Source organism: Patiria miniata, unplaced genomic scaffold (genome assembly GCF_015706575.1).
Source record: "Patiria miniata isolate m_02_andy unplaced genomic scaffold, ASM1570657v1 HiC_scaffold_27, whole genome shotgun sequence".
Classification (NCBI taxonomy): Eukaryota; Metazoa; Echinodermata; class Asteroidea; order Valvatida; family Asterinidae; genus Patiria; species Patiria miniata.
The window spans coordinates 2,573,011-2,600,074 of record NW_024037066.1 but is presented as its reverse complement, the minus strand read 5'-3'; the positions used below and the strand labels follow the sequence as shown (position 1 = coordinate 2,600,074).

The 27,064-nt window shown below is 40.1% G+C and overlaps 1 protein-coding gene across 9 annotated transcripts in view; it reads right to left on the bottom strand.

Annotated features, from left to right (window-relative positions):
• The window catches only part of LOC119734296, a 42,364-nt gene that overhangs the window by 2,747 nt on the left and 12,553 nt on the right, over positions 1-27,064 (bottom strand). For 3 of the 9 annotated variants that reach the window (XM_038207714.1, XM_038207722.1, XM_038207723.1), the window contains 33 exons: positions 26,529-26,636; positions 26,181-26,285; positions 25,500-25,745; positions 24,181-24,435; positions 23,434-23,498; positions 22,908-22,997; positions 22,235-22,402; positions 21,380-21,523; positions 20,358-20,808; positions 19,591-19,770; positions 18,657-18,767; positions 17,589-17,809; positions 16,565-16,643; positions 15,057-15,221; positions 14,193-14,309; positions 13,715-13,975; positions 12,879-13,031; positions 11,971-12,152; positions 10,128-10,308; positions 9,022-9,168; positions 7,887-7,961; positions 7,007-7,072; positions 6,824-6,895; positions 6,643-6,714; positions 5,997-6,074; positions 5,777-5,851; positions 5,302-5,429; positions 4,382-4,577; positions 3,267-3,428; positions 2,773-2,868; positions 1,366-1,503; positions 802-911; positions 184-403 (listed from right to left, as the gene is read on the bottom strand). In XM_038207714.1, coding sequence (XP_038063642.1) covers positions 184-403; positions 802-911; positions 1,366-1,503; positions 2,773-2,868; positions 3,267-3,428; positions 4,382-4,577; positions 5,302-5,429; positions 5,777-5,851; positions 5,997-6,074; positions 6,643-6,714; positions 6,824-6,895; positions 7,007-7,072; positions 7,887-7,961; positions 9,022-9,168; positions 10,128-10,308; positions 11,971-12,152; positions 12,879-13,031; positions 13,715-13,975; positions 14,193-14,309; positions 15,057-15,221; positions 16,565-16,643; positions 17,589-17,809; positions 18,657-18,767; positions 19,591-19,770; positions 20,358-20,808; positions 21,380-21,523; positions 22,235-22,402; positions 22,908-22,997; positions 23,434-23,498; positions 24,181-24,435; positions 25,500-25,745; positions 26,181-26,285; positions 26,529-26,636 — 4,917 coding nt within the window. The remainder of the gene's footprint in view (positions 1-183; positions 404-801; positions 912-1,365; positions 1,504-2,772; positions 2,869-3,266; positions 3,429-4,381; positions 4,578-5,301; positions 5,430-5,776; positions 5,852-5,996; positions 6,075-6,642; positions 6,715-6,823; positions 6,896-7,006; positions 7,073-7,886; positions 7,962-9,021; positions 9,169-10,127; positions 10,309-11,970; positions 12,153-12,878; positions 13,032-13,714; positions 13,976-14,192; positions 14,310-15,056; positions 15,222-16,564; positions 16,644-17,588; positions 17,810-18,656; positions 18,768-19,590; positions 19,771-20,357; positions 20,809-21,379; positions 21,524-22,234; positions 22,403-22,907; positions 22,998-23,433; positions 23,499-24,180; positions 24,436-25,499; positions 25,746-26,180; positions 26,286-26,528; positions 26,637-27,064) is intronic. The other 6 variants (XM_038207715.1, XM_038207718.1, XM_038207716.1 and 3 more) reach the window with 6 other exon arrangements.

The following is a 27,064-nucleotide window of genomic DNA, read 5'->3' as shown; positions in this document are numbered from 1 at the left end:
GAGACAAACTGAACGTACCGGTGAATTCACAGGTCCAGACTTCAATTTGCATAGCTCTTACTTTATGTCTATACCTTCAGCTTGAAGAAATAGTATATTTCAGCGAAGAGGAAAACTTTCGTCCCAGTTCTCTTCCCAAAAATTCATAATACCATTAAGCCTTGGTGAACATTCATGCTTTACCATTTACAATGATGGAATCCGGGTTGATTATGTTGATGACTGTATTGCCGTCGATCAGCGATGGACTGTTCGACATGACTTGCTGCAGGGTGGATTCTGAGGGCGCACCATTTTCAAATGAAGCCACAGACCTGATGATAACACTGCCTTCCTGCAGCCACGGGACGTGAACTGACGATACACCGTTGGTGGATGGGTTCTCATTCAATATCATGAAAATCTGAAGGTAATTGACCAAAAAGGTAATGCTCTCCCAATTGAATTGCACACCCGAGTGTCAGTTTCTGCTTCAAAAGATGTGAAGTTCAAGCTTAAGGCCGTTATCAATAATTTTACTTTAAGAATACTGTAAGTCTGTAAGAAGGAGAAAGAGGCAATATTGTTTGCATACTGTGAGATAAACACCACAAAAAATGGTCTTAAGATCACCTTAATGTCCTTATCACTTGTTAACATTTAAGAAGAATTGATATTAGCCCTGTGTGATCTATGCAATCTTACCGCAAATATAGCAACTTTTTTTCATGTTAATTAGTATTCCACAATAGTCAAGAGAAAGGAAGATTTGAAAAACAATATCAAAAAGTTTCTCCTAAGCAACTAGTACATGTATATTACCATCCGTTCAAACACAGCAGCTAGCCTCCTGAATGCACTTGATGACGGATTTCTGAAGGCCTGATTGAAATCCAAATCAACTGTCAGCACAATCTGTTTAGACGGAAGTTCTGTTCAAAATGGGAGTAATATCATGAGAAACAAATACAACTCTGTATGTGATTTATCAACAGAAATATCCGCAGCAAAATAAGGTTACAAAAGTATAATATGCAATACCTCTACCAAACGAAGGGGAAATTAATGGACAATGTTTCGTTTGCCAAATTTAAATACGATAGGGGAAATTTAGTTATGATGCTTAAAGATTTATAATGATACAGCCAACTGAAGGCAGCAATTCTTATCTTGCTCTTAACAAGAGTTGGAGGTGTTGTTTCACAAAACTTGGATGCTGAAGAATCTCCCATGAGAAGTTGACATAATCCCACTTCTACTTATCAAATCATAAAGAGCAGGTGTTGTGAGGAGGCGGGGTTAATGAAGATCCTCATTCTGTCAATCTTATACCAAAACAACACTTCAAAGTGCACTTGGTAGGCATATAAGACGTACTCCACTTACCTCGACATGAACCATCGTCCTGCGGGAAAAACCCATCGAAAACACTGCAACTGCAAGTGAAGCCATCTTGGTTTAAGTCTGGCAAACAGTAGCTTTGTACACCAGGGCATCTATCACCAGACAGACACAGATTCTCATCTGCAAAACAAGGTGGTTTTTTAGATGATATAACTTCCGATCGTATAGACCATTGGTCTTTGATAGCATTCAAGACATAGAGGCTAAAAATGTAACAATGAGATGAACTGCACGGTTGATGTCGAGTTACATAAACTAAGAAGTTTCAGGAGCTAACCAAAAGTTGCCATCAAGTGCAAAAGCACCATGAACAGATAATGGTGGTTTGTCAATAATTAAGCATTTTGCGCACCAAAGACTTCGCATACTTCAACGTTTTTGAGGAGGCCACACTAGGCGATCACACATGAACAGAATTGCGGCGTCGCACTATCTAGTGACAGTTATAAAATACTAACATCAGCCTACTAACATCATCCATAAAATTATCTGAAATTGGCATTTTAGGGATTTTTTCTACAAATTGTAGAAGGCAACCTTACGTAAGAATACAAAATATAATAAGCATTCTTGAATTTTACTTGGGCATGTCTTATGGGATGGACTTTCAAGAAATAATATGTACGCATATAGGGTGAGTGAAAAAGAAAGTGACCTGAACAGGTTTTTTTTCACGCAATCAAATTTGATTCACCAATGAAGTATGTTTTTAATGAGCATCTAAACAACAAAAAATACTGAAATTGATCCATGCTATCAGAAGTTATGCATGTGTTACTAAAATAACCTATATTTATAGTTGTCCATGGAATGCCATTGGAATTTATTGAGCTAGGTAAAGATTACAGATTAAATACAGGCATTCAAGTGGGAATTTTTATCATTTGTGTAAAGACTGAAACATTTTGCTGTCAGATTTTGTGGTTTGAATATAAGGAACAAGTCAACACTTTTTATTTTGAAATATTGATGGCGATTTTTGTCTGTTTTCCTTTGCCAAGTTTCGTTCATTCATAAAGGTGATGAAACGTCCATGTTTCATTGCATTTTATGAGTATTCACCAGTTCGTATAGGTATAATGATTAGTGGTGGACAGCTTAATTTTGTGATTTTTGTTTATATTAAAATAGACTGAATAACTTTTTTTTAAAAAGGACGCACATTAAGTGAAACTTTCACTAGTCAATAACATGTATTTTATCCCAATGTTATTTTTTTTATGAAATGGAGCGGGCTGATTTTTTTCTAATTCTGTTACTTTCTTTTTAACTTCATCCTCTCACAGACATATGGGTCATGTGGCACGAAGCAAAGTTTGGAAGTGTTACCGACCAAGACAATCTTTAATCCACAAGAGAAAATAATTAAGTGAGATTAATTTGTGTTACCAGAGCATGTTACTCCAGAGTGTGTAGGTGGGCAAACACACTCGCAAAACTCAGCATCGAATGTCCCTCCATTCAGACAACTTATCACCTGGCAGTCTAAAAAGGGAAATAAAAAAGGATATATTTGTATTAATTTACGAAGTAAAGGTTTCACAGATTGGAGGAAGATTTCGATTTTGAACAATGAAACTTGAAGTCTTGATGTATTGACGTGTTTGTTGCTCCATAACCTTTGATTTCAACCAGGCCTCTTTAGCCACATTTGTGGCTACCGACTTCTGTTTTTTTTAAATAAATCTCACCCTTTTGCAGAAAGTTGAGAGATACATCTTTGTCAGTTCAAGAAACAAGACTGCATGCAAGCATTGACAATGTAAACTTAAGGTTCACCAGCAATGTGCAGACAAGGCCAGAAGGAAAGTCAAGATATATTTAAATGATACAATTTGATTAATAAAAAAATGTCACTATAGGTTTGGTTGGAGTGATCGTACTTGGAGTGGTGGTTGGTTCTTGAGTAGTGGTTTGTGCTGTTGTGGGAGGTCCATCTACGGTGGTAGCTGATGTAATGGCGGTTGATTGTATCGGAGTGGTGGTTGGTTCTGGAGTGATGGTTAGTTCTGGAGTGCTGGTTAGCTCAGGAGTGGTGGTTTGTTCTAGTGATAGTTTTAAAAGTAGATGTCATTTTAAGATAAAATAAAAAAAGACAAAAATGAAACGGGTGCTAAGTGTTGTCTTTTTCATCAAGCCGTTAAATCGGTATGAAAGGCTGCATTGTGTCTTCCTCATTTAGGATGATTCATACTTTTCTGAATAAAAAAAACAACAATACATTACAATATCAAAGGGCATTTCCTTTTTTTTTCAATGAACCCTGCACACACTCAAGACAGTAATGTACAGCAATGCATTTTTTTTCAATGGAGGTTCGGTGAAAAAAAACAACATCAGTTTAAATTATACACTTTGATAGAAACAACATCATTGGTAGTAACGAATTTATTCTGTCATTCTGTCAATTTGTTTTGCAATGGTTTCTTCCTTTGTTTCTCCTTAACAAAACTGTCAGCAACGTATGATCTAAATGTTAAAGGTGAAAAACACCCTCTGCTTCAGATAACATGCCTTGTCAAAACATTTATAGGTCAATACAGGTACATGGAGGAATACAAGGCACATTTGTGGGGGGGGGGTGGTTTTCTTATTTTTTGCATTTTCCTTTTGGTGCTAATTGGAGTATTCACACAATATTTTTGCGTATTTTCGGCCAAACCTATTTTCATTTGTAAAAATGATAGGGTCTCTTGGGCTTCAGGTAACCGGAAGCAAAAATTAGCCTTATTCCTGCATGAACTGAAACTTGGAATAAACAAACAATAAACAACCACCATGATAGTGAAACGTGCATACTACATTAACATTCATTTAGATACTTTCAGATGTAAAACATACCAACTTCTTTTACTAATGAACAATCATGTGAATGCTTTGCAATAGCCATACACGTATTTTTGACGAGCATTTTTTGAGTTTGTACGATTCAAGTCGCAAAATGTCCACGAAAGGACTGTTCATTTAAACTAAGCACATTAATTACAGTTAGGCCTACCTTGGGCGAGCAGATTTTTGATGACGATCAGAGCTTTCTCAAGCGCACAGCGAATTAAATCCAAAAGATCACTGATGTCAATCACAATGACAACTGTGATGTCCAAAGTCACTCCGATTGCATTCACAGCAAACTTGAAAACAACCACGATTGTTACCTGGTTGACTGAATACCTTACACTGAATTCCAGAGAGATCTATCGACAAATGAAAACAATTGATAGACTATTAACGAATAAGTTGCTTGCAACGTTTTTTGTCAAAATCAAAATCTTTTTTGGGGGGGTTTATGTTTTGTGCATTTAGTCAGTTAAAACTATTACTTCAACGTATTTCAAAGAAACTCTCAGGAAATACTAGCATGTGAAAACTCCTAGCCAATGGGAAAAGCATTTACTACGCTTTTGCAATATGCGTCCGTTGATTTTAAACTTTGATATTCAATCACACAACAATGAATGCCCTCGGGGATCAATGTGTCAACAAACCCAACTGTCAAAACACAAGCGTATGAATCATCACATTCGGCCCCATTGCTGAAAACGCTTGATGCTATAAAAAGATGATTTTGCAAACACAGCACCCGTGACAAATGATCTACAATCCTGGCCAAATCTCGCTGAGCCCCCACCCCGGCCCCCGACCAATGTTGTATTTCATTGCGCGGTGTGTGCTCCAAAAGCTAGAGAGAACAACATTGACCAGGGGAGTGGGGAAGTGGCCGACCATGGGAGGCTAAGGAAGTGTCCCAACCATTTTGGCTGGAATTGTAGCTAGTGGTGCCAACAGTGGACCCCGGGCCAAGGTTATAAACATTGATTCAGTACTCGTGTCTCACAGTGGAAAAAGTCTTTTCCTTTGATGGGCTGCAAAGTCTATTCGGTGTGGCCAAGACGACTCAGCAACATTCATAATACTTACCGCATTGATGATCCTTAAACTTAAACTTTCGTATTCTTCTGTTGTAGAATCCAAGTAAGCATCGTCAAAAGTAGCATTCAAACCATCAATGTGAGTGATATCACATGTTGCAGTAAACGTTGTCTCATCTGAGATGCAGAAACCAGGAAAAATAATATGTTATTTAAGGTAGAAATAATCCCATGAGTTCTGGTGACCTAAGAACATACACAGGTTTCTCTGCTTTACAGAGGAAGCAGAAAAACATGTTCGTGATTAATTAGTGGCTCTTTACTCACGAGAGGACATGAGTAAGATGACATGTAATGTGTTTGATTAGTGGTTCTTTACTAACGCACAAACAAGATAGCACGTTTGTTAGATTAACGGCTCTTTAATCACACAACCATAAGTGCATATGCACGTTAGTGTTTGATTGTTAATAAGAAAACTAAGAATTCGAGCTCTGCATAGATTCCATTATGCAATACATTACCTGCAGGACCGGTAGTTGTTTTTGAAGTCAAACCCGAAGTTGAAGTTGATCTCTGAGGGGTCGTAGATGGAACGTCTGTTTTGCAGTAAACACAAACGATTATAGTGTTTACATTAACACATGTCGATTCAACAGCTGTGCAGTCTATGCATTTACCATCTGGATCTTTAAACAACGCTGTCATATCTATACTAAATAAACACCACTGTAAAGTTCGAACCTGCAGAAGAGGTATCCGATTGGTAACTCGTTGAAGCTGATGCAGATGACACCGGAGCCACCGTTGATGGCGCTTCATCTGTAAAGAAACACAGGGATAAATCACGGAGCAATTGCTTTTTTGGAGGAATCAACTTGACTCCTGATAAGTAAACATTCTCAATCATGACTAAACATGTAACGACAACTAGCCACAGGATGGGACACCGGCATGGGCATCGCCAGGATTTTTTTCCGGGAGGGGGGGGGGGGGGGCACAGCACACTTTTCCCCAAAATTCCCTAACTTTTTCAACATATTAACAATTTATCATTTTTCCAAGCGTGGGCAGGGGAATAGTTGCCCTACCCCCCCCAATCAAATTCACAGCAATATGGCTTCGCTCCTCTTTTTCCTTTTCCTCAGTCTTTATTTTCCTCCCCCTTTTTTCTCGAAGGGGGGGGGGGGGGGTTGTCATGCGGAGTAGCCACCACTCAAGAAAACAATTTAATATCAAGTAAACTTTTAGTTGTACAGAAATGTTTTCTGCTTCCAGATTTTTATTTAAAATACACTCCCTCGTGTGATAAATTGTTAAAATGCTGGTTCTTCAATCTTGTACTTAGGCCTACCAAACATAGAAGCATTAAATATACAAAAAGACAAACCTGCAGAAGATGTTCCCAACTGATCAGTTGTTGAAGCTAACATCGGAGCAACCGTTGATGGCGCTTCTTCTGCTGTAAAAAGAAACACAACGATAATCACGGGTCGAAATTGTAGGTATTTAACAAAACCAAATTTGCTTTTGTTATGGTCTTACAGTCACAGACGACAAAAAAGACAAACCTGCAGAAGATGTTCCCAACTGATCAGTTGTTGAAGCTAACATCGGAGCAACCGTTGATGGCGCTTCTTCTGCTGTAAAAAGAAACACAACGATAATCACGGGTCGAAATTGTAGGTATTTAACAAAACCAAATTTGCTTTTGTTATGGTCTTACAGTCACAGACGACAAAAAAGGGACAAACCTGCGGAAGAGGTTCCCGAAGTTGTTGAAGCCAACATCGGAGCCACCGTTGATGGCGCTTCTTCTGCTGTAAAAAAACACAGCACGGGTCAACATGGTGATTGTTTTAACAAAACCAATGCTGGTTTTCGTATCGTTTGTTTCACAGGGCGAGATTTTCATTGATTTTCTTTTTGTTGAACCCACTATATAGACACCTGCTCCACGAATGTTCTTAATCATTATTAACATTTGAACAAGCCACAGAAGGAGGAAGCATTTGAACGTCTATACTAATTTATGTATATACTAAAACATTTTGAGGGTCATGGGCGTCGCAAGGATTTTTTTTCTAGAGGGGGGCACACATATTTTTCCCAAAAAATTCTTGTATTTCTCGATTTATCAGTTTAAGAGGGGGGCAGAGAGATTTTGCCCCCCCCCCCACTCATTAAATTTACACCACTATGACTTCACGCCTCTTTTTCTTTTCTTTTTTTCTCTTTTTTTTTTCTTCCTTTTTTTTTTATTTGTTTTTTTTTGCTTTTCCGGGGGGGGGGGGGGGGGGGGGGGGCAAGCGCCCCCCCTTTGCACCCCCCTTGCAACGCCCATGTTGAGGGTTAAACCCTATATTTGGAAACATCTGCAGCATGGAGGAGTGTATATTATAATGTAGCATGACCTTTTCATTTTAAAATCCTTACTTAATAAATTTCCTCAAATGATAATTGTACAAGGTAAAATAATTGTTTTCTACAATGTCCTAATCCAAAAAGGCTAAGAATGTATGTCTCTTTGCTGCGTTTTACCATAAAAACGTAGCATTGGGGAGAATCAATGAAAGAACACAGGGGAGTCTGCACCCTAATTTCCTTTCGCTGTATTTAATGAACACTTCAAACCTGCAGTAGAGGTCTCTGACTGATCAGTTGGCGTTGAATCTGCGGCTGAGGTAGGAGCCATAGTGGAAGGTGCTTCTGTTTAAAGGAAACAAAACAGTTGAAGAGGGTATGAACAGTTTGTGTCAGGGGTACATTACAAGTAAGACAACAAAGTATCACCGTTTGTGCTCGTGGTTTTTGTTGTGGTGACTCTACAGACATTTTCCAAACACGGCCACATTAATGTACGCGCTTTGTGTATTTCTATTTCGTTTTCAACTCACGTTTCAAAAGACCATGTCAGCTGTGATGTCACGCGGACAGACAACCGACAAGCGAATTATCAGAGGATTTTTTATTCGTGTTATTTTGTCCACATTAAAAAGTAAATGGTAACACGTTTCAACCAGTAACTCAAGAGATAACATGCAGTGCAGAATAGAACAGTGTGCTGAAAGTAATATTCAGGGTGTCCCAAAAAGTTATGCAAGCAGACATCCTTTAATTTCTCAAAAACTACTTAGCATGGGTATTTCATCTTGATGGAGCATATTAATTATACTCTTGTGCATTATGAGTGAAAATGCCATGGAAATCCGTTCATGCAAACCAGAGATCTAACAGATTGTAAAAGGCTTAAGGGTTTTTCACCCATTCCACTGAGATGGGATTTACACAGTTAACTTAATTTACATCAGAGTGAAAAGGCCCATGACAATCTAAAGCACCGATATCACTAACTGTGATGTAAATCCCATTGGAATGGTGATATCATATATCAGTGCATCAGATTGTCATTGGGCCTTTTTTTCACTCTGATGTAAAGTAAGTTAACTAAACATGGGAATGGGTGAAAAACCCATAGCCTTTTATAATCTGTTAGATCTCTGGTTTGCATGAACGGATTTCCATGGCATTTGTTACTGAATATACACAAGAGTATAATTCATATGCTCCATCAAGATGAAAATACTCATGTTAAGTTGTTTTTGAGAAATTAAAGGATATCTGCTTGCACAACTTTTTGGGACACCCTGTATTACTTGGCATAGGCCTACAACATCCACATTTGTAACCAGGTGTGACACGGTCCATTTAAAAAGACACCCTCTGGAAAAAGAAACAGGTAGTTTCTGAACGGTACTTTAATACCCACCGATACACTGTCTGTCATCGTCGTGAAGTACATATCCAGGATTACAGCTGCACGTGTAGTTCATGAGGATGTTGTCACAGTTATGATCGCAGCCTAGTCCACCACTGCTAGCTGTCTGGTTTTTGTACAACTCGCACTCATCAATATCTACAGAAACAGAACAAGACGGTGAATGACATAAACGGTCTGATTCACTTGAGGTGACATACGGAATTCAGAAACAAGAGACAGTTTATCGTGCTGATAAAAATGAATGTTTGAATAAAAAGGCCAGTTTTAGTCTTTTGGACCTGCAGTTTACAATCATCTCCAGGTATCGGAGGATCGAATCATCTCCAGGTATCGGAGGATCGAATCATCTCCAGGTATCGGAGGATCGGTCTTGTCATATTGACAGAGCTCACCTTACATATTTGCCCCTTGCAATTGTCCAGTAACATCAACAAAGCCCAAGCACTCTTCCACAAGATGCCGCGAATGGTCCTGGATCATCCAACTCATTGATCAAACGGAGGGAGGCGAGTTTATTGTAAGAGTGACCTCAAGTATCTCGAATACCGCAGAAGGGTACTACGTGAGGTAGCTATAGGCTTATAGCTTGAAAGCCTCCATGACGAAAATATGAGAAGCCATTAAGAGTGAGCTCAAGCCTGTTCATCCTTGGCATTGGGAGCTGATCAGACTAGAGATCGTACCAAAAGTTTGGAATTATTGATGTTGTTGTTGCTGTTGTTGTTGTTGTTTTTTAAACAAAAACTGGCTTAAATTGCAAGCAGCAGCAGCAGCGCAGCAGCAGCAGCTGCTGTAGTAAGACAGACAGATCACTATCCAGTTATGGCCAATTGCTATCTAAGTGTCAAGATTTAAATTCAATATTAGGTTTTGCCCTTCACCAACGTATAAACACTGTATACTCCGTGTGTTACCTCCCGAGTGAAAGGTCGCAAAAATCATTCGGGTGGGACTCGAACCCACGACCTCCTGCTTTTTTTGTTCAACCTTTACTCGGGAGGTAATACACCGAGTATCGGTGAAGGGCAAAACCCAATATTAAATTTACATCAACCCGACGCAAATTCCATCTTAAGAATAGTGTCAAGAGTTACCTTGGCAGCTCTTGCCGTCTCCCTCGAGTCCTTCAGGGCAAGGTCCGCAGGTACTGTTGTACGATGGCGGGGCCTCATCAGTACAAGCCACGCCCATGAAACAAGGGTTGTCAGCGCAGGCGTCGTAATCCGTATCGCAAAACTCACCAGACCAGCCCGACTGACACTCACACAATACCACCTGAGAGGGATTGAACACTCAGACAAAATTGCCTCTTCGCAAGCACTTACAGGCCATGTCCATTTGGTTTTATTATAGTGGTACAAGGGTGAGTTTAAAAAAAAAAGGAAACCCAAATGTCAGGACCATTTTTGTAATAAAGTTCTGGCATGTAGCACTTTCCAAATCTAGGATGTGAAAGCCCAATTAATAAGCCTTCTTTTAGTACAAGAATCATTCAAATCACTCATGTACTATTCAAGTTACAGAATTTTAAACACAAACATCGTTTTTAAACTTCTGTCCACGGATTACACAAAAGGTAAGTGTTCTTTCAGAAAACGAAAAAAAATCACATACATCCCTATGAATTGTTTTCGTTCTGCTGAAAGAACACTTACCTTTTTTTTATTCGTGGACAGAACTTTAAAATGGTGTTTGTGTTTAATATTCCGTAACTTGAAAAGTGCATGAGTGATTTGAATGATTCTTGTACTACAAGAAAGCTTATTAATTGGGCTTTTATATCCTAGATTTTGAAAATGCTACATGCACAACTTCATTACAAAAATGGTCCTCACATTTGGGCTTTTTTTTTTTTGACTCACGCTGTATAGGATTGAATTGTCCTTTGAACAAAAACACTTAATGCTAGACCTTTGCATGGTTTGTTTGTAATCGTTAATTGTAAGAATGCCTGAAATAAACATCATATTTGGTATGGAAGCACCTCGTCTGTGCAAAGAATACTATCTCTGTGACTTCCAGGTCGTCACTGTTTGTTCTATGTCAAATTTAATATTCTTTCCCTCACTCCGTGGGCCAGCCAAAGATGGGCTGGATGGACAACATCCGTGAATGGTCAGGGTGTGACACCAACGAACTGAAAGCAGCAGCACTGGAAAGACGGCTTTGGTGGGAGCGGAGCCAGTGATCCCAACTGTGTCTAATTTGAGGAGGAGACCACAGGCAAATGCCCATGTCTATTGAATGAATGAATCCCTCGCACTCCATGCGTTCGGGTGGATGTGATTCACAACCACTCGACAACGCAGGGTGTGCTTGTGAACTCGCCGAGGAGCACACGCAGCCGACTATTTATATATGAAACATTTCTGTCCTGTATAAAGACCCAAAATGACAGCAAACGGTGTCATCAAGCCTACTCAGAGGACCTACTAAAGGAAGACGCCATCATGATAAGTAGCTTGTTGAAAAGCGTGAGCCGGCTCGGTCCATTGGCATGGTTTGGGGAATCTTCAAAGGCTCCCCAAACAAAGTGTACATGGCTTTCCAACGAAATGCTCCTTGCGTGGATTTGTGGTCTGTGGGTAAAGCTGCAGGTTGTGGGTTCGAGTCCAGCCCGGGGTGATGGTGCGTGTGCCCTTGGGCAAGGCACTTTGTCACTCATTGCTTCTCTCCACCCAGGAGTAAATGGGTACCTGTGAGGGCAGAGATGGTTATTGTGATTGAGTTAGCTTCCTTGCGCCTAACAGGCTGCATCGAGCCATATACTCCCCAGGGAGCTGAGATGGTATTTGGAATGTTTAATTGGCCCAATGATTAGGGGTAATAATAATGTAAAGCGCTTTGATCTTTGTTAAAAGTGCTATATAAGAACCTGCTGTTATTATTTATCAATTCAAGAAGAGGATCATTTCGTGCTCTAGTTCAAGTACTCACCCCGAAACGATCCTGCACGAGATTGGTTCCACTGACGTACTGATCGAACAGGCATGCGCCGGCATTCTCACAGCCGCAAAGCTTCACAATGGGTTCCAGTGCTGCATTGGCTTTACCGTCGGTGGCTTGGAAACCAATCGAGACCTTGGACCTGTTTGCAGGAGTCCATGTAAACAGACCGTCTGTGAAAAATATTAAAGATCATACAATTATGGTAAAATTCAAACAAATAAAGTTGTCATGAATTTGCGACCAATTGTGAATGATTAATCATTGTTATGGAATGACAATGTAAGAATGGCTATAGGCATTAGATGACTCTACGGGGTTTGACACTTTCACAAGTTTTACCACTACAAGGTCTGAATAGTTCATTAGCGAAGTTCAAACGCGTTAACACATAATTTTGTGGAGTATCTAAAATAACATTGCAAGCTGTCGTTCTAACCAAAACATCATAAAGAAAAACGTTAAACGAGTTGTTTATCAGGAGGAAATTGAATTTAATGTTCTAGAGTGTGTGCACCTAAATTTAGAAGAGTTAAAGAAGCTGCAATTAAAGTAGAAAGATTTCGGGAAACACCATGTCGAAAGTAATCTCTTCTCAGAAGAAATGCGGTTCTGAAAAGAACCGGTTGGTTGAGTGTATAACTCAACGTTTCGGACAGTGTGCTCTGTCCATCCTCAGGAGGTTGAGTGATGAGATGTGGAAGATGCTGGAGGTTTTTGTGGCTGTGCGTGTGCAGTAGGGTGTGACTCGATGCTTGTGCTTTTCAGAACCACACTTCTTCCAAGAAGAGATTCCTTTCCACGTGGTGTTACCAGCAATCTTTGTACTTTATACCTCATCTGCCATGCAAAGCTTCAAGTCATACATTCTGAAATTACTTGTATTGGATTTTACTGACCATCAGGTGAAATTGATGCCCCTTCTACCATCGAAAGCAGGTGGTATGTGATATTATCTCCATCTGGATCTGTTGCTTCTAATTGCAAGGTGAAGGTCTGTCCTACAACCACCTCAATGGACTCCACCAGCGTCAGATTGGGCGGGAAGTTCGCTGAAAGTAATTATGATACGTTAAGGGTTACTGGACCAAGTTAGGACCAAAGAAAAGTAAGTCAGTATAAATGCAATGTCACTTCAAATTTGCTTAAATTGTGCATACCAATTTTGCCTGGCACTTAAAAGGTTGATAATAGCCTGCGATATTATTGCAATTACGAATTATATTCCTATGTCTCTGTGTGTTAGGATACATTTGTGGGTGTATAAAGTGTAATTTTGAAATTAAAATGTGCTTTCCCAGATTTTGCAATCATGATCCTGCCTATACTAACAACATCGAAATGAAATACCACAGGTTAATTCATACGTGGCGCGAATGCGAACACCAGCGCGAACTTGTTGCATCAAGACATCCACTCGTTAATGAGCAAACATTCACCCGTATCCATTCCTCGGGAGACCGATCGCAAGGGCTCCCGGTTCCTGGTCGGCAGAATCGCGACTGATGTAGAATAATCAGTCGCCCTCTACGGCCAAGGCAAAAGCAAATAGCAAAAGTTGAACATTATTCAGCAGTGAATTGTGCAGCGAGTGACGTTACGATTCTGTGATGTCCAATTCGCCTGGCCCTGTAACACCCCATTCCGGCTACCCCCCCCCCCCCCCTTTTGGAAAATCGTGGTTACGCCACTGAAATCGACCATCAAAGACACCTACGCTCCAAATTGCACTTACTTGACAACACCATATTAATGCTGTTCATCTCATTGAGCATTAAGGTAGCCATACCGATGCTTGTATCATTCAGAGCCAAGGAATCGTACAGACACGTTTTGCTTGACCCGCAGACCGCCTTGGCCTCGTTGTATTTGCCCGGCGGTGCCTTGTCAATCAACTCTTGCAGGAAGTCTGGACTGAAGTTGGGGTCGTTCAAGGAGTCATAGCTTTCAGCAGGAGACTGGTAGAAGAACAGAGAGTCTTCCTCCTCAATTCTCCCTGAAACAGAGTGGAGGACACCAACATTACTTCGAGTTCTATATACAAGATCCCATGGCCTGGACACTCCAGGGTCTTAGGGAGTAACAGGTAAATGTTAAAGCAAATCACTCCGTGGCACGCTGTCCACGTTCACAATTACTAAACAACTCTAAAAGGCCACAGACCCAGTGTAAATTGTATACCGAATTCTTGAGGGGATTGGATGTTTTCTTACATGCTTCGCCAAATTCGAAGTAGTCTATCTCCACCAGCACTCCATTGTCTCCAGAGCCCGTTTGCAGAGATCCATCAGGCTTCAAAACATCATTGCTGGGGTCGTCATCCCACACACCTGAGTAAATTTAACAAATCAGTGAAATATGTTTCAGTCAAAAGGCCACACATTTATTATCACTAACACCTCTACCTATAAAAGGCGTCAACCAAAATCTCCGTTGTCATTATGAAGATTTGTTTAATGAAATTGACCCCAAAATATGTTACGATACAATGAAAATTTGGATGGACGATTAAGGTGGAGTGCCGTGGCCTCGTGGTCTGAGGATTGAATTCGTGGTCTGCGGGTAATTCTGCAGGTTGTGGCTTCAAGTCCAGTCTGGGGTTGTGGCGCGTGTGCCCTTGGGCAAGGCACTTTGTCACTCATGCTTCTCTCCACCCAGGAGTAAATAGGTACCTGTGAGGGCAGAGATGGTTACTGTGGCTGCTTGTAGCTACCTTGCGCCGAAATGGCAGCATCGGGCCGTATACTCCCAAGGAAGCTGAGATGGCATTTGGTATGTTTAAATTGCACAATGAACAGGGGTAATAATGATGCAAAGTGTTTTGATCTTAGTTAAAAGTGCTATATAAGAAACCGTTATTAGTATTATTATTAAAAAGTTCAATTTGCTACCTGTAGATTCAGACGAAATTCTTGTTCAGAATATTTTATGCAGATATTCGTAAACAGCCAAAATTAAAGTCGTTATAAAAAGTAGTTGAAGACACACAAAAAAGACTTCCACCTTAATAATTCTAAACTAATATATAGGAACAAAATGACATCGTAAAAAAATTATAGTGATAAACAAAGCAATACCTATTATTCCCTTGGTTTTGCCTTTGAGGTCCTCGTTGAAAAGGACTGTGATGTCGGCCATGCTGTTGTTCACTCCAACAATAAAGGTGACATGATCAGAATACACGACGCTCACTTTGATTGGGTTCCCTGTCTTCGTCACCCGAAGATTGTCAAACACCAATCCTAAGTGAAAATAAGATAAAAGTTGTAAGAAAACACGGATCGAATTGCGAAACAGCACGATAGTCCTGACCTGTGTTAAACTGTTACGTAGAATTGTATAAAAGGTGACCGATGGGTCACCAGTTAAGGTACATAAAGGGTGTTTCACAAAAAATCAAACCTGTCCTCCTTTTCACAGCTTAAAAAAATACATCGCAAATATCTATACATATATCTAGAGAGCAATTCCATCAACGAAAACATCTTTCCATTCGGATGAATATTTATTGAGTTGCAAAAACAAGTACCGCTTTTTGATTTTGCCCATGGCGACTGATATTTTGACTGCCGCAATAAGAACAAGTTGAACGAAACTTACATTTCTGAAAAAAAAGGCTACCAAGTAGAGGGCAGAGACAAAGCAGCAAAGTAAATATCTAAGAAGTTAATCAAACAGTTCTTTTCAGGATTACCATAACTTCCAAAAAGATTAATGACCACTCTTGCAAAAAAAAATAAGAAATGTAATGAACAAAATAAATTAAGATAGATGAAAACATTAAAGAAAGCAAAACTACCCTCACCCCAAAATCAATTACCGTACATTCCTAACAAATGACAATTGAGACCGTGGACAGATTGAAAATTCGGCATTTATATTGAACTTGCAATAACTCAATAAATAGTTACCCGATTGGAAAGATTTGTTCGTTGTCGAAAAGCTAATGCACTATTCTCTCTAAATATGTATAGATGTTTGCGATAATTTTTTTTAAAAGCTGTGAAAAAAAATTGTGAGACACCCTGTACAAGGTGAGTAAAAAAAAACCGAAACCCAAATGTTGGGACCATTGTTTTAGGGAAGTTCTGCATGTAGCATTTTCAAAATCTAGGACATGAAATGGGCTTTCATAAGCTTTTTGTAGTACAAGAATCATTTAAATCACTTATGTACTTTTTAATTTACAAAATTTTAAACATAACCACCGTTTTAAGGTTCTGTCCACGGATCACAAAAAGGTGTGCGTTCTTTCACTAAAACGAAAACAATTCACACACATCCCTATGTGATTTGTTTTCGTTTTGCTGAAAGAACACTGAACTTTGTTGTGATCCGTGGACAGAACTTTAAAACGGTGGTTGTGTTTAAAATTCCGTAACTTGAAAAGTACATAAGTGATTTGAATGATTCTTAGACTAAAAGAGAGCGTATGAATTGGGCTTTTATATTCTAAATTTCGAAAGTGCTACATGCAGAACTATAATAAAACAATAGTCCCGACATTTGGATTTCGTTTTTTTTACTCACCCTGTATGATCTGAAATGGCCATTAAGCCATTGTGAAATCAGCGATGGATCTTACCTTGAGTAGTGGGTGTGACAACGGTCCCATTGACAGTCGTTACCAAATCCATGGCATCATCACTCAACTTGACCTCAATCTGTATAAAATGGTAAACAAATAGTTGAGTTGTGTAACATGTGTGTATTTTAACAGACGTGTCGAAGATGTTTCATTTATCGCTGGGCAGCCTGGTATGATGGGCACTGTTTTCATATTAGATCATAAATCATAAAGGACTGCCAGTGCACACTGAGAAAATAGGAGATTTGGTTATCGACTTATCGAGCAACTTGGAACGCAAATCAAGGAAATCATGTCAAAGGCATCTTGGAAACGCATCATAATTGAATACAAAACTGTGTATTGAAAAAACAAAACACATTTATTTACTCTTCATGACAGAAATGAAAAATAATATAAGTATTAAACAAGATATAACAAATAAAGGCCACTAGAGGTGACAAAACCAATGAAAGCATAGCTTGTATCAGGCTAGCCCCATAAATGTGGCCTATTTACTGGACTGCCTCCGTAAACATAGGCCACACATCCACATGTACAAAAATCGTGTCGACTTTGCCAAATTTTGATTTTCACATTTAGGCTTAGTTTGTAGGATTTTTTTGCTTTAGAAGCATACTCACCCTCTTTATAGGCTAGTCAGAAAGTGCTGCCTTTTTCAGATGTCTAATTTTTGTGAAATTTCATGTTGAAATTTTGATACACAAACGTGTAAAAATGAATCAGGAAATTTCACGAAAAATATACATCTGAAAAAGGCAGCACTTTCTGATTAGCCTATAAAGAGGGTGAGTATGCTTCTAAAGCAAAAAAACCCTACAAACTAAGCCTAAATGTGAAAATCAAAATTTGGCAAAGTCGACACGATTTTTGTACATGTGGATGTGTGGCCTATGTTTACGGAGGCAGTCCAGTAAATAGGCCACATTTATGGGGCGAACTTTTGCAGAAAAACAATTACAAAAATGTATGCTTCTAGAAGCAGTATAAGCAAAGTTATGAAAATAATAATTTTGCAGACCCTTGCTTCTCCTGTGTACACCGCAGCGAATCCAGAGTAGACAGTTGCCTGGCTAAGTTCCCCTGTCTCCGTATCCACGGCCTGTCGTGTGCGACCTTGTAGTTGAAAGACTCTTTGTCCATCGTCATCCTCGATGAGTGCTAGTGTGTATTCCCCCAGACCATTGAAGGTGTACTCCAGTCCATCAAGCGTAACGACATGGGGGTCGCCCCACAACCACACTGTTTGCAATGAGTAAATAATTTCAAATTATTAAAAGAAATGTTTAAGACATAATAAGGTATTATAAGATGGAATTTTTGCGTCGGGTTGATATAAATCAAATTAGGTTTTTCCATCTTATAAAAATTCCATCTTATAATAGTTTATGCGGTACCCGCTGCTATGTACATCAGATTCGAACCAGCCAACTGATCCCGTTAGCTCGGTGGTCGAGTGGTAAGACATCTGCACTAGAAAGCAGGAGGTTGTGGGTTCGAGTCCCACCGAGTGATTTTTTTTCCAACTTTCACTCGGGAGGTAACACACCGAGTATACAGTGTTTAAACGCCGGTGAAGGGCAAAACCTAATTTGACATAATAAGGTTACCAGATTAGTGGGACCAAATGAAGTCAGTTTTACTGTGGTGTCTTTTCACAGGCGATGAAACGCTCGCATTGTGACCATGTACACAAATCATCAACAGATACTACGCTGATCAATAGCAGGATTCTGCAAGTATTCTGAACGCCAGGTTGGGTACATACAACGCACTCTGTATTGTCCTGTTAGGGATGATGTTGACGAGATAGGCCTATGTCGTTCGGTTGAGCTGCATTTATTTGAACGAAATCAGGTTTTTCGTTTAAATGGGAGATAGGTGTTAAGCGGTTAGTTAGGGTATAAATGAAAGGAGTCAGGGAACTCGGTTTTTTTCTCTCGCACTGATCACAGCGATTAGAAAAGACATTGTTGCCGTTGCATTGTCCGTGGCCAACACAATGTGGTATTAAATATCAGCTCGACCCAATATGAAACACGTAAGTCATTGAGCACTTGCAGGTATTGCTTTTCAACGATATACTCACACCAGGCAGGAGGAACATACGCCTTGCAATCCATAAGAGGGCGCCATTGTTTGTACAGATGGCAAAGCGTTGATTGTTCACAGCAATAGTACCGAGGCCACACCTCTTCATCTGGAAAAAAAGAGGCAAATTCTGAGAAGCTACCGGAATGTTGAAGGGTTTTTGAGAAAAAAAACTTAAGGTACGGCACTTCTCCCATCTCAGAGTATAATAGACCAGCTGTTCGATATGGAATGCAAAAAAAGGATCATTCTATAAATTCAGTGTCCAACGTGTGATATTTTCCCCTCTGTTTCTATTACCTTGGTACTTTGTAATTTGCCATTCTAGTATCATTTATGAATATCTTCAAACGATTTGCTTGTTTGTCGGGGTGGTCGTCTGCTATTCATAATCACTCTTGGAGGATGACTGCATTAAGGAGTGCATCACTGAGAATTATCAAATGGTAGATGCCAGATGAAACGGGGACAGAGTAAAAAGTGGACCACAAATTTATAGAATGAACCAAAAATCACAACACAAGAAAAATAACATTTTTGGTTGTGGGGTATAAATCTTGGGGGTTGCCCTTTTCACCCCCACCCACCTCACCCTCCTGAGAGGAAAAGGTTAGGATAGCTTGCTTGTGACATAACATATATTTTTAATGTTGCTAATCCATTGTATACAAGTAGCGAATGAGTTCTTCCTTTAGCTAAACCAATATGTGCCCCTGTCGAATTTGTTTCGGCATATGTTTAAAAAAAATTAAACGGATGTCCAAAGTGATCTCTGTACTCTTTAATTACAGTCAACACGTCCGAATTCAAATCACAGAGTATCAATGACATACGATATACGTAACAATTATGGCAACATACTATTGATACAAATACCTAAACTTCGGGACATCTAACAGTATATATAGGATTCATAACACAAAGGCGCATACCTAACCACTGTTGGTACCAATCGTCCGTGTAAAATATTGGACTGAACGGGAACCTCTCCAAGACAGAAGCGACCCTAGGACTCCTCACGTCATACAGGAGATCACCGGTGAAAGTATTGTAGCAACACTGAGGGCCTGGCGCTCCGGGCGATTGGTACAGTCGCACGTAACAAACAGCAGCTGAAATGAGTCAAATGGCAACGAATTAACGAAACAAAAAATCAGCTAAAAATGATTGCAGTGACATGCAGTGACAGATTCAGTTTATTAAAATAATTGATTCTGTTTAATAATTTCCATACGAATAAACAATGTAATAGTAATGTTCATGCAAATAAAGAGTGTTGTCCAAATCTAATACATACATATTACAAAGAAATACCGCTTTAATGAACACCGTTATAACGAATATTTGGATATAACGTACATCCCCTTTGGCTTCCGAAAAAGTGAATTTGACTATGATGCACAATCACTATAACGAACGTTTTTATAACATTTCGTTGTGGACTCCATTCGTGTTTGTTACGACGTCCTACTGTATAACATTTTAAGACAATGACGTAGTTTTGTCTAGGAAACATAAAAAAAATGGATAGGTCTCTATGTATGTATCTCTCGAAATTCCCTCATTTATAATAAAGAAAAAATATCTGTATTGGTAAGATATAATTTCCTCTTTCTGTTTTCGAGTCAACAGAGTGTCATTCGTCGATTCAAGATCCTATAAGGACTTCACACGCCAGAATTTGGAAAGTGGTACTTACGGAAATCTGAACGTAGTTCTGGAGGCAGATTATAGGCTGGGATCGGTATGTATCGCCAGTCCAACCGGGCATTGACAAGGCTGCAGGGGCACGTATCAGCGAAGGCATCCAAATAGATACCAAGTGAATGGTAAGGTGGCTGGCGGCTGTGCCAGTTGTGACACTGTTGGCGGGGATTGACGAAGTCCGGTCTTGGTGTGTTGAGGCGGAACACCCAACGTCCTGCCTGACCCACATTTCCTTTGGTGGTACCGGGGTGGTACAGCGATTCCCCCGGTACGTTCACCACGTAGACAGGATCAGCATCGGGCGTCCCGCAGGTAAAGCCCTGGATGACATTCTTGTTCAGTAAAAAGCTGAAGTCCCAATTTGTGCCGCAGGGATCGTAATTGAATATCACAAAGCCACGAATACCGTCCGTCGCGAGAACAGCTTGGAATGTGTTTGTCTCCTGAAAAGCGCACAGAATAATAAACAATTTCAATATACGTAGTAGTTCAAGTGCATCCAGCACGCATACAAGTTATGCACAAATTGAATGCTTCTCGAATGGATAACACTCACAAGTCTTAGTCTGCTTCCAAGGAGATTAACAATAATCCTTTGTTACTTATCAGGTGAATGTTCAGATTTTTTTGTTTTAACAATAATCTGTGTAGGCCTACTGGTATTTTTGTCGTTTTTATTTGTTTTAGGTGAATATTCAGAATTTTTTTTTTATTTGTTATTTGAACAATAATCTGTGTTCTGGTATTTTGTTGTTTTTGTTTTTTCAGTTTCTACCTATTTTAATTTACACATTTATTTATTTATTTCTGTTACAGGAATACCAGTGATGTTTATTTAGTTTAGGCCGCTCTCTACGACTCAGATTTGTCTTTTTAAGAGAAGACTATTTCCCACTCAGAATGTAAACAATTATCGGAAACGCAAAGTTTGGTATTTATTTCATTTGGATATTATTTTATTAAGTGATTATCATTACTTCATTTTTGTTTTGTTTTTATTAAAGCGCCACCTACACGAGATAATGAAATTGCTCGAACATTACTCCAAGTAACAACGAGAGCCCAGTTGGCTGAGAAATTGCTGAATCTGGTCGACACGGTATCACTGATGATGTCCAACATGTCCTGGTTGACGTTTCCCTCATACTGATCATACGCCTGTCAAAATTCAAAAGACATAAAGGTGAGTACTCCCTAAGCACACAATGAAAATTGATATCGATCTATTCACAATTAATCTATCGCGGTAGAATCGCATTGACGCAGCTTGTGAAATATTGTCAAATTTTACATGATAGACAAAATGGACGCGGAACGCCCAAAATCTGAGACAAACAAAAGTTAACGTACACAACAACGTAGGGTTTTCTAAGGGGCGCGGCTAACTCGCAAATGGCGATAAGTCAATTGAAAGTAAAGCCTCTCTACAAATTCACATCAGGTTGGTGCAGTGGTTCTTCCTTGCCTTCCACCTCTATGGCCCGGGTTCGGTACCTGCCGTCGTCCATATGCGGATATTTTTTTTCCAGGCCCTACCTGATTCCATGGCTTTTTCCCAGAATATTCTTCTGGGATTTTCCTCCCACCTCTAAAACTGTGATTTCTTCACAATGTCTTCTCTCTACAGGTTTCTTCAGGCTTGCGAGCTACAGTGCACACGGCGCCTTTGAGGAATCCTCGGTTTCATTACCAAATATAAAAAATATCAATAAATAATAATAATAACAATATAAACGCAATGCATTGATGAGTGTGGCAAATTCAGCATACACTTTAACTTCCTTCCTTTGAACACTAGTCAAAGTAGAAGCAAAAGCAAACGAATGAAAACCAAACAGATCTATGCATACACAGATGTGAACATCTCACCTGCCAGAAAACGTTACTGGTTGGGCTGAAAGCATCGCCTTTGACATCGGCCCAAAATGGAGTTATCATTGCCTTGTTGCCAGTGAAGACACTACTTGGCGCACTAGGAAATCCGAGTTTGTCGAGACTTTGCTCATTCGAAAGGACAATCACACCATTGTCAGTGAACTACAAATTAAAAAAAAAAGGACTTGTATTCGATTTTTGTTGGAGTCAACAAGGCAGTCGTGTAGGATACCAGCAACAAACGACAAAATATCAAACACTATCAAAGCAAGAAAAGGCATTTAACTTAGAGCTAAACATTCTGTATTCATACAAACTGGAATTTATATCCTTGTGGAGTCATTTCTTTGTTCTAGTGTACTAAAGTTTTCGAGTTTGAAAGTGAAGTTTCAAAATGCTTGTATTTTAACCAGAATTAATCGCCTGGGCTCAAAATCGGACTTAATATCCCTTATTTAAAATACGTCAACTTGCGACACATCAACACACCTTTGTAATTCCTAGTTTTTTTTTAAGTAAAATCCACATATCTATTTCGTGATAACCTTGTGGAGACCAATAGAAATCGCCCTGATGTGGAGATGTATACAACCCTCTGTTCCCTACTATGCACATGTCTCCACAGGGTACCGTGCACCAGATCATGAGTGTATAAATACACACTTACATACAGTTTCTGGTACAGTCCATCGCAGAAGGGAAAGAAATCTGGCGGGTAGATGGTAGGTGATATCAAATCCTTACTTGGCAGAAATGACTGTTGAAAAAGTAACAAAAAAGAAAAACCGTCTTAGGTCTCAATGAAATAGTCAGGTCTCAAGGAACAAAATGATACAAATTACAAGAAATAACACTTAAATACATGCACTGGAGAAAATAACGACGAAAAGAAATATTATACACAACGATTATAGGCCAGCACTGTCAGTTTCCTCGTCAAGGCCGGATCTAGAACACAATATTATGGGGGGCCAAACATTCTATTTGTTCCCAAATTTAATATGGAAAGCAAGGGGAAGGGCAAATTATTGCCTTGTTCGGTTTTGTGAGTGGTCTAAGCGATGGCTCCCTTTTTTGCGACGTCACTGTTTTGGGGTTTTTTGGGGGGGGGGGGGGTGGCGGGGGGGGGAAGGGGGGGGGGGGTATGGCCCCCCGTTTGCCCCCTGGATCCGCCGTTGTTCCTCGTCACTCACCTCCTGGGGTACATCTGACAGGAGGCCATCCCCAATCGCCGGGCCAAATGGTAGCAGGTTTCCCTCTACGAAAAGAAATAAAAATACAGTCAATCAAACCAATGCTTCAACATTGCCTATTAAGTAATATCCGAAGTTTTATGCATGGGCAACAGGAGCAGCAGGTTTAACTACACGTCCCAAACGTCGTTCTCCTATGCTAAGAGAGACTTGAATGGCTTCAAACAAGTCTTTTGCACAAATGCTCGCTGAATACTTCCTTGATTAACAACTGTCCCTGTGATTAGATTAAGACACATGCTGCTTCACGCAACTTTGATGAGTTCTGAGAAGCTGTGCGTCAGCAAGATGCAATATCGTGTACCTCAATGATCGGCCAACGTAATGTGGACATTTGGTTTATTTTTCGCACCGCGTACTTTTGGTAGTTAATCTTGGATACAATAAAAAAAAACGACCTTGTCTTTGCCTACTGAAAGAATATTACAAACGATCCCAGCATGTGATCAGTTAAACATTAACAACATTCTTGACAAAAACACATTGAAAAAAATGGAAAAGACGGGATATCGCTACTTCCCATTAAACGAGGCGAACCTCGCCGAGGTCCATAGTTAGTCGATGCCGTGTTCTTTCAATAAAACAAATGTTGTCTTTCAGAATTCTCCTGGTACTTTGCCAGGACGGAGAGTCAATATATTTTAGACCAAAAATTGTGTCCAAATACACTGTTAGGTTGAGTCTTACTCTTGACGGTGAAACTGAAATCCTCAGAAGTCACACAGCCAGCGGAATTGACAGCACGGCAGGTGATGGTATGGTTCCCCACTCCAAATACACCTCCTGCAATACCGACACCGACGCCATCACCAGACTCTGTGCAATCGATGGTGACTTCACCGGCGTCCGTGGCATAAACCTCGGTCCATGTCACTGTAGATGTGTCCATGCCTGGGTCCGTGCACTGATCATCGACGGCTGGTACTGTGAGACTTGGGTAGGCTGTGTGAGCGAATTTAAGGAATATTTCATTACTAGAAAAAAACCCACAAATAGCTCGTTCACAATTGGAAGAGATTGGGAGAATGTCGTTCTCCTTCTTTATGTAAATTAAAACACAGAAAACCAAGATGTTACAAATTATCCTTATTCGAATGTTCTCGGGATTACCTCCATCAGTTGGTGAATAGAATAGGCTTTACAGCTATAATACCAACCGTTCATTATATGCCGAGTCCAACCAGGCGCCGCCACACTCGGAACCTTTTGCTGTGACGTCAACTGCCATCACTGACCAACTTATGCCCGTCTCGGCATGAACTGCAGCATCTAGTAGTGTCGTAGTAGTCGTACTTGTACTCATACTCGCGTACATGCATGTTTTAGTATTACTCGTACTCATTAAAATGTATTCGTACTCGCACTCGCAAGAAAAAAACACACCAGGTCAAATGACACTTTTCCGGGTCAAAAATTACATTTTCTATATCATTTTTGATCCATAAAAGTGTAATTTTGACCCGGAAAAGGACTGTGCAGATATAGACTCAGTTCGGGGTCAATCCGACCCAGGGTTTTCATACTCGTGTAAAATGTGTTCGTACTCGTTGGCCTACTCATTCGTACTCGTGCTGTTGCAAAATGTACTTGTAGGCCTACTCGTAATCTTCCTTCCTTGAAAGTGCAGCCTCATAATAAACGCACTTGCCAGAAACACCGGCGCGAACCCCTTCTCTTAGCGATAAGTGTTACTGTGTTCTTTTACGTGCATTATATAACACACGGGACCTACGGCTTTACGTCCCATCCGAAGGACGAAGCATGGTTAAGTGCCTTGCTTAAGGGCACAAGACAGTGTCCACCCAGCGGGCTCGAACCCATGCCACTGTTGCCTCTGAAACACCAGAGCATGAGTCCGGTACTCTTAACCGCTAGGCCACAACACCAATCGTGGAAATGCATTCGTTCTCGTACCCATGAAAATTACTCACTCACAACTACAACTGTTCAAATACATAAACACACGGTCGATAGCCAATGCTTTGCACTCCAATTAATTAACTCACCTGAAACTATAAAGGAAATGAGACACTCCGGAAAGGCATCGGTTTTGGAAAAGCAGATCACGTCGTGATCGCCAGTACCAAACGTTCCCCCTGTGGCATTCAAGCTGGATCTGTTCCCAGCGAAATCTACACAATCGATGTCAGCTTGATTGATGTCATCGGAAAGTATCCAACCGACATAAGCAGCTGAGACTCCCTCGCCAAGACACTTGTTATCAACCTCGGGACACTGAACTTTGCCGGCATCTTGAATACAAGAAAAGGGGATTAAAGGATCACATTGAAGACTTGAGTGATTGTTCTTCTTGTCACAACTACTTAACGAGAACTGTTCAAAAAAAATGGTGACTGCTCTATGTTCCGACACCCCTATGTTCCGACACCCCTATGTTCCTTCAACCTAGATTGTGTTACTCCCGGTTAGGGTTAGGGTTAGGGTTAGGGTTAGGGTTAGGAATAGGAATATGTGCAGTTGGAACATAGGGGTGTCGGAACATAGAGGTGTAACCAAAAAAATAAGACGACGATGTCCGCTTCGAAACCAAAATCATGTTTCACAAAAGCCTCCAACACTCTCAAAATGAACGTAGAATGTTGTCATTCATGACCCGTCATTCTTTCGGTATGAAATTAAAATTGCTTGTAAACGATTAACAAAAAAAATGGAAAAAAAAAACTCACCAGAGGTACAGCGTGGACCCGAGTGCCCTGGATCGCATTCATCAATGTCTGTGCAATTTGGATATGGCATAGCAGGACCAATGCACTCGACACCCTCCGATGACTCTGTGACAATGTCATTTAAGCAGATGTTGACAATCTCATTTAAAACAAAAGCAGATGAATTGTCCAATAATATTAATTAAGACTGAACATGTTGCATAACATCGTAATAGCATGACTAAAATGACGCAGATTAGTTGATTGGGATAAGGGGTCTTTTTCTTTTTCTGGGGTGGTCTTTTTTTTCCCTTGCTTGTATTTTAGATTTTTGATTTAGATTTTAAATTGTTTTTCTCGTCAACTTACGAGAACAGTCGTGTCCACAGTATCCGGACGAGCAGGTGCAGCCTTGTCCCATGGCAGGCAGACAAATGCAGTTTGGAGGGTTGGCCGTTGATGTGCAAAACGATGAATCTATTGATGACACCAAAACAGGCATTCAACCACAGACAAAATTGTGTATTTCTTATGGTGACATCTCGGGCGTTTGATTCATAGTTTTCTCTGAGTTGCCTTTGCTAACGCTAAACAATAATATCACAGGATACAAAAGTGATATTGAACAATATAGCTTACTTCTGTACAAAACAGGTGATTGGGTATATTGTTGGGTTGTTTACTGTTTACTACAATTTGTAAATTTCCGTTCCTACGGCTGGATATGCGATAGAAACTCTTATGACACTTTTAGACTGCGATTGTAATAAACGATTAGCTCATACATGAACTGTACTTGTAAGATTCTGGTGTCATATTACCTACCGAGAATTTAGGAATCTGTTACCAAGAGTAAGTTAACGGTTGCACTGTTTCATAAATCTCTTTTGTGAGCTTGTGAGGTT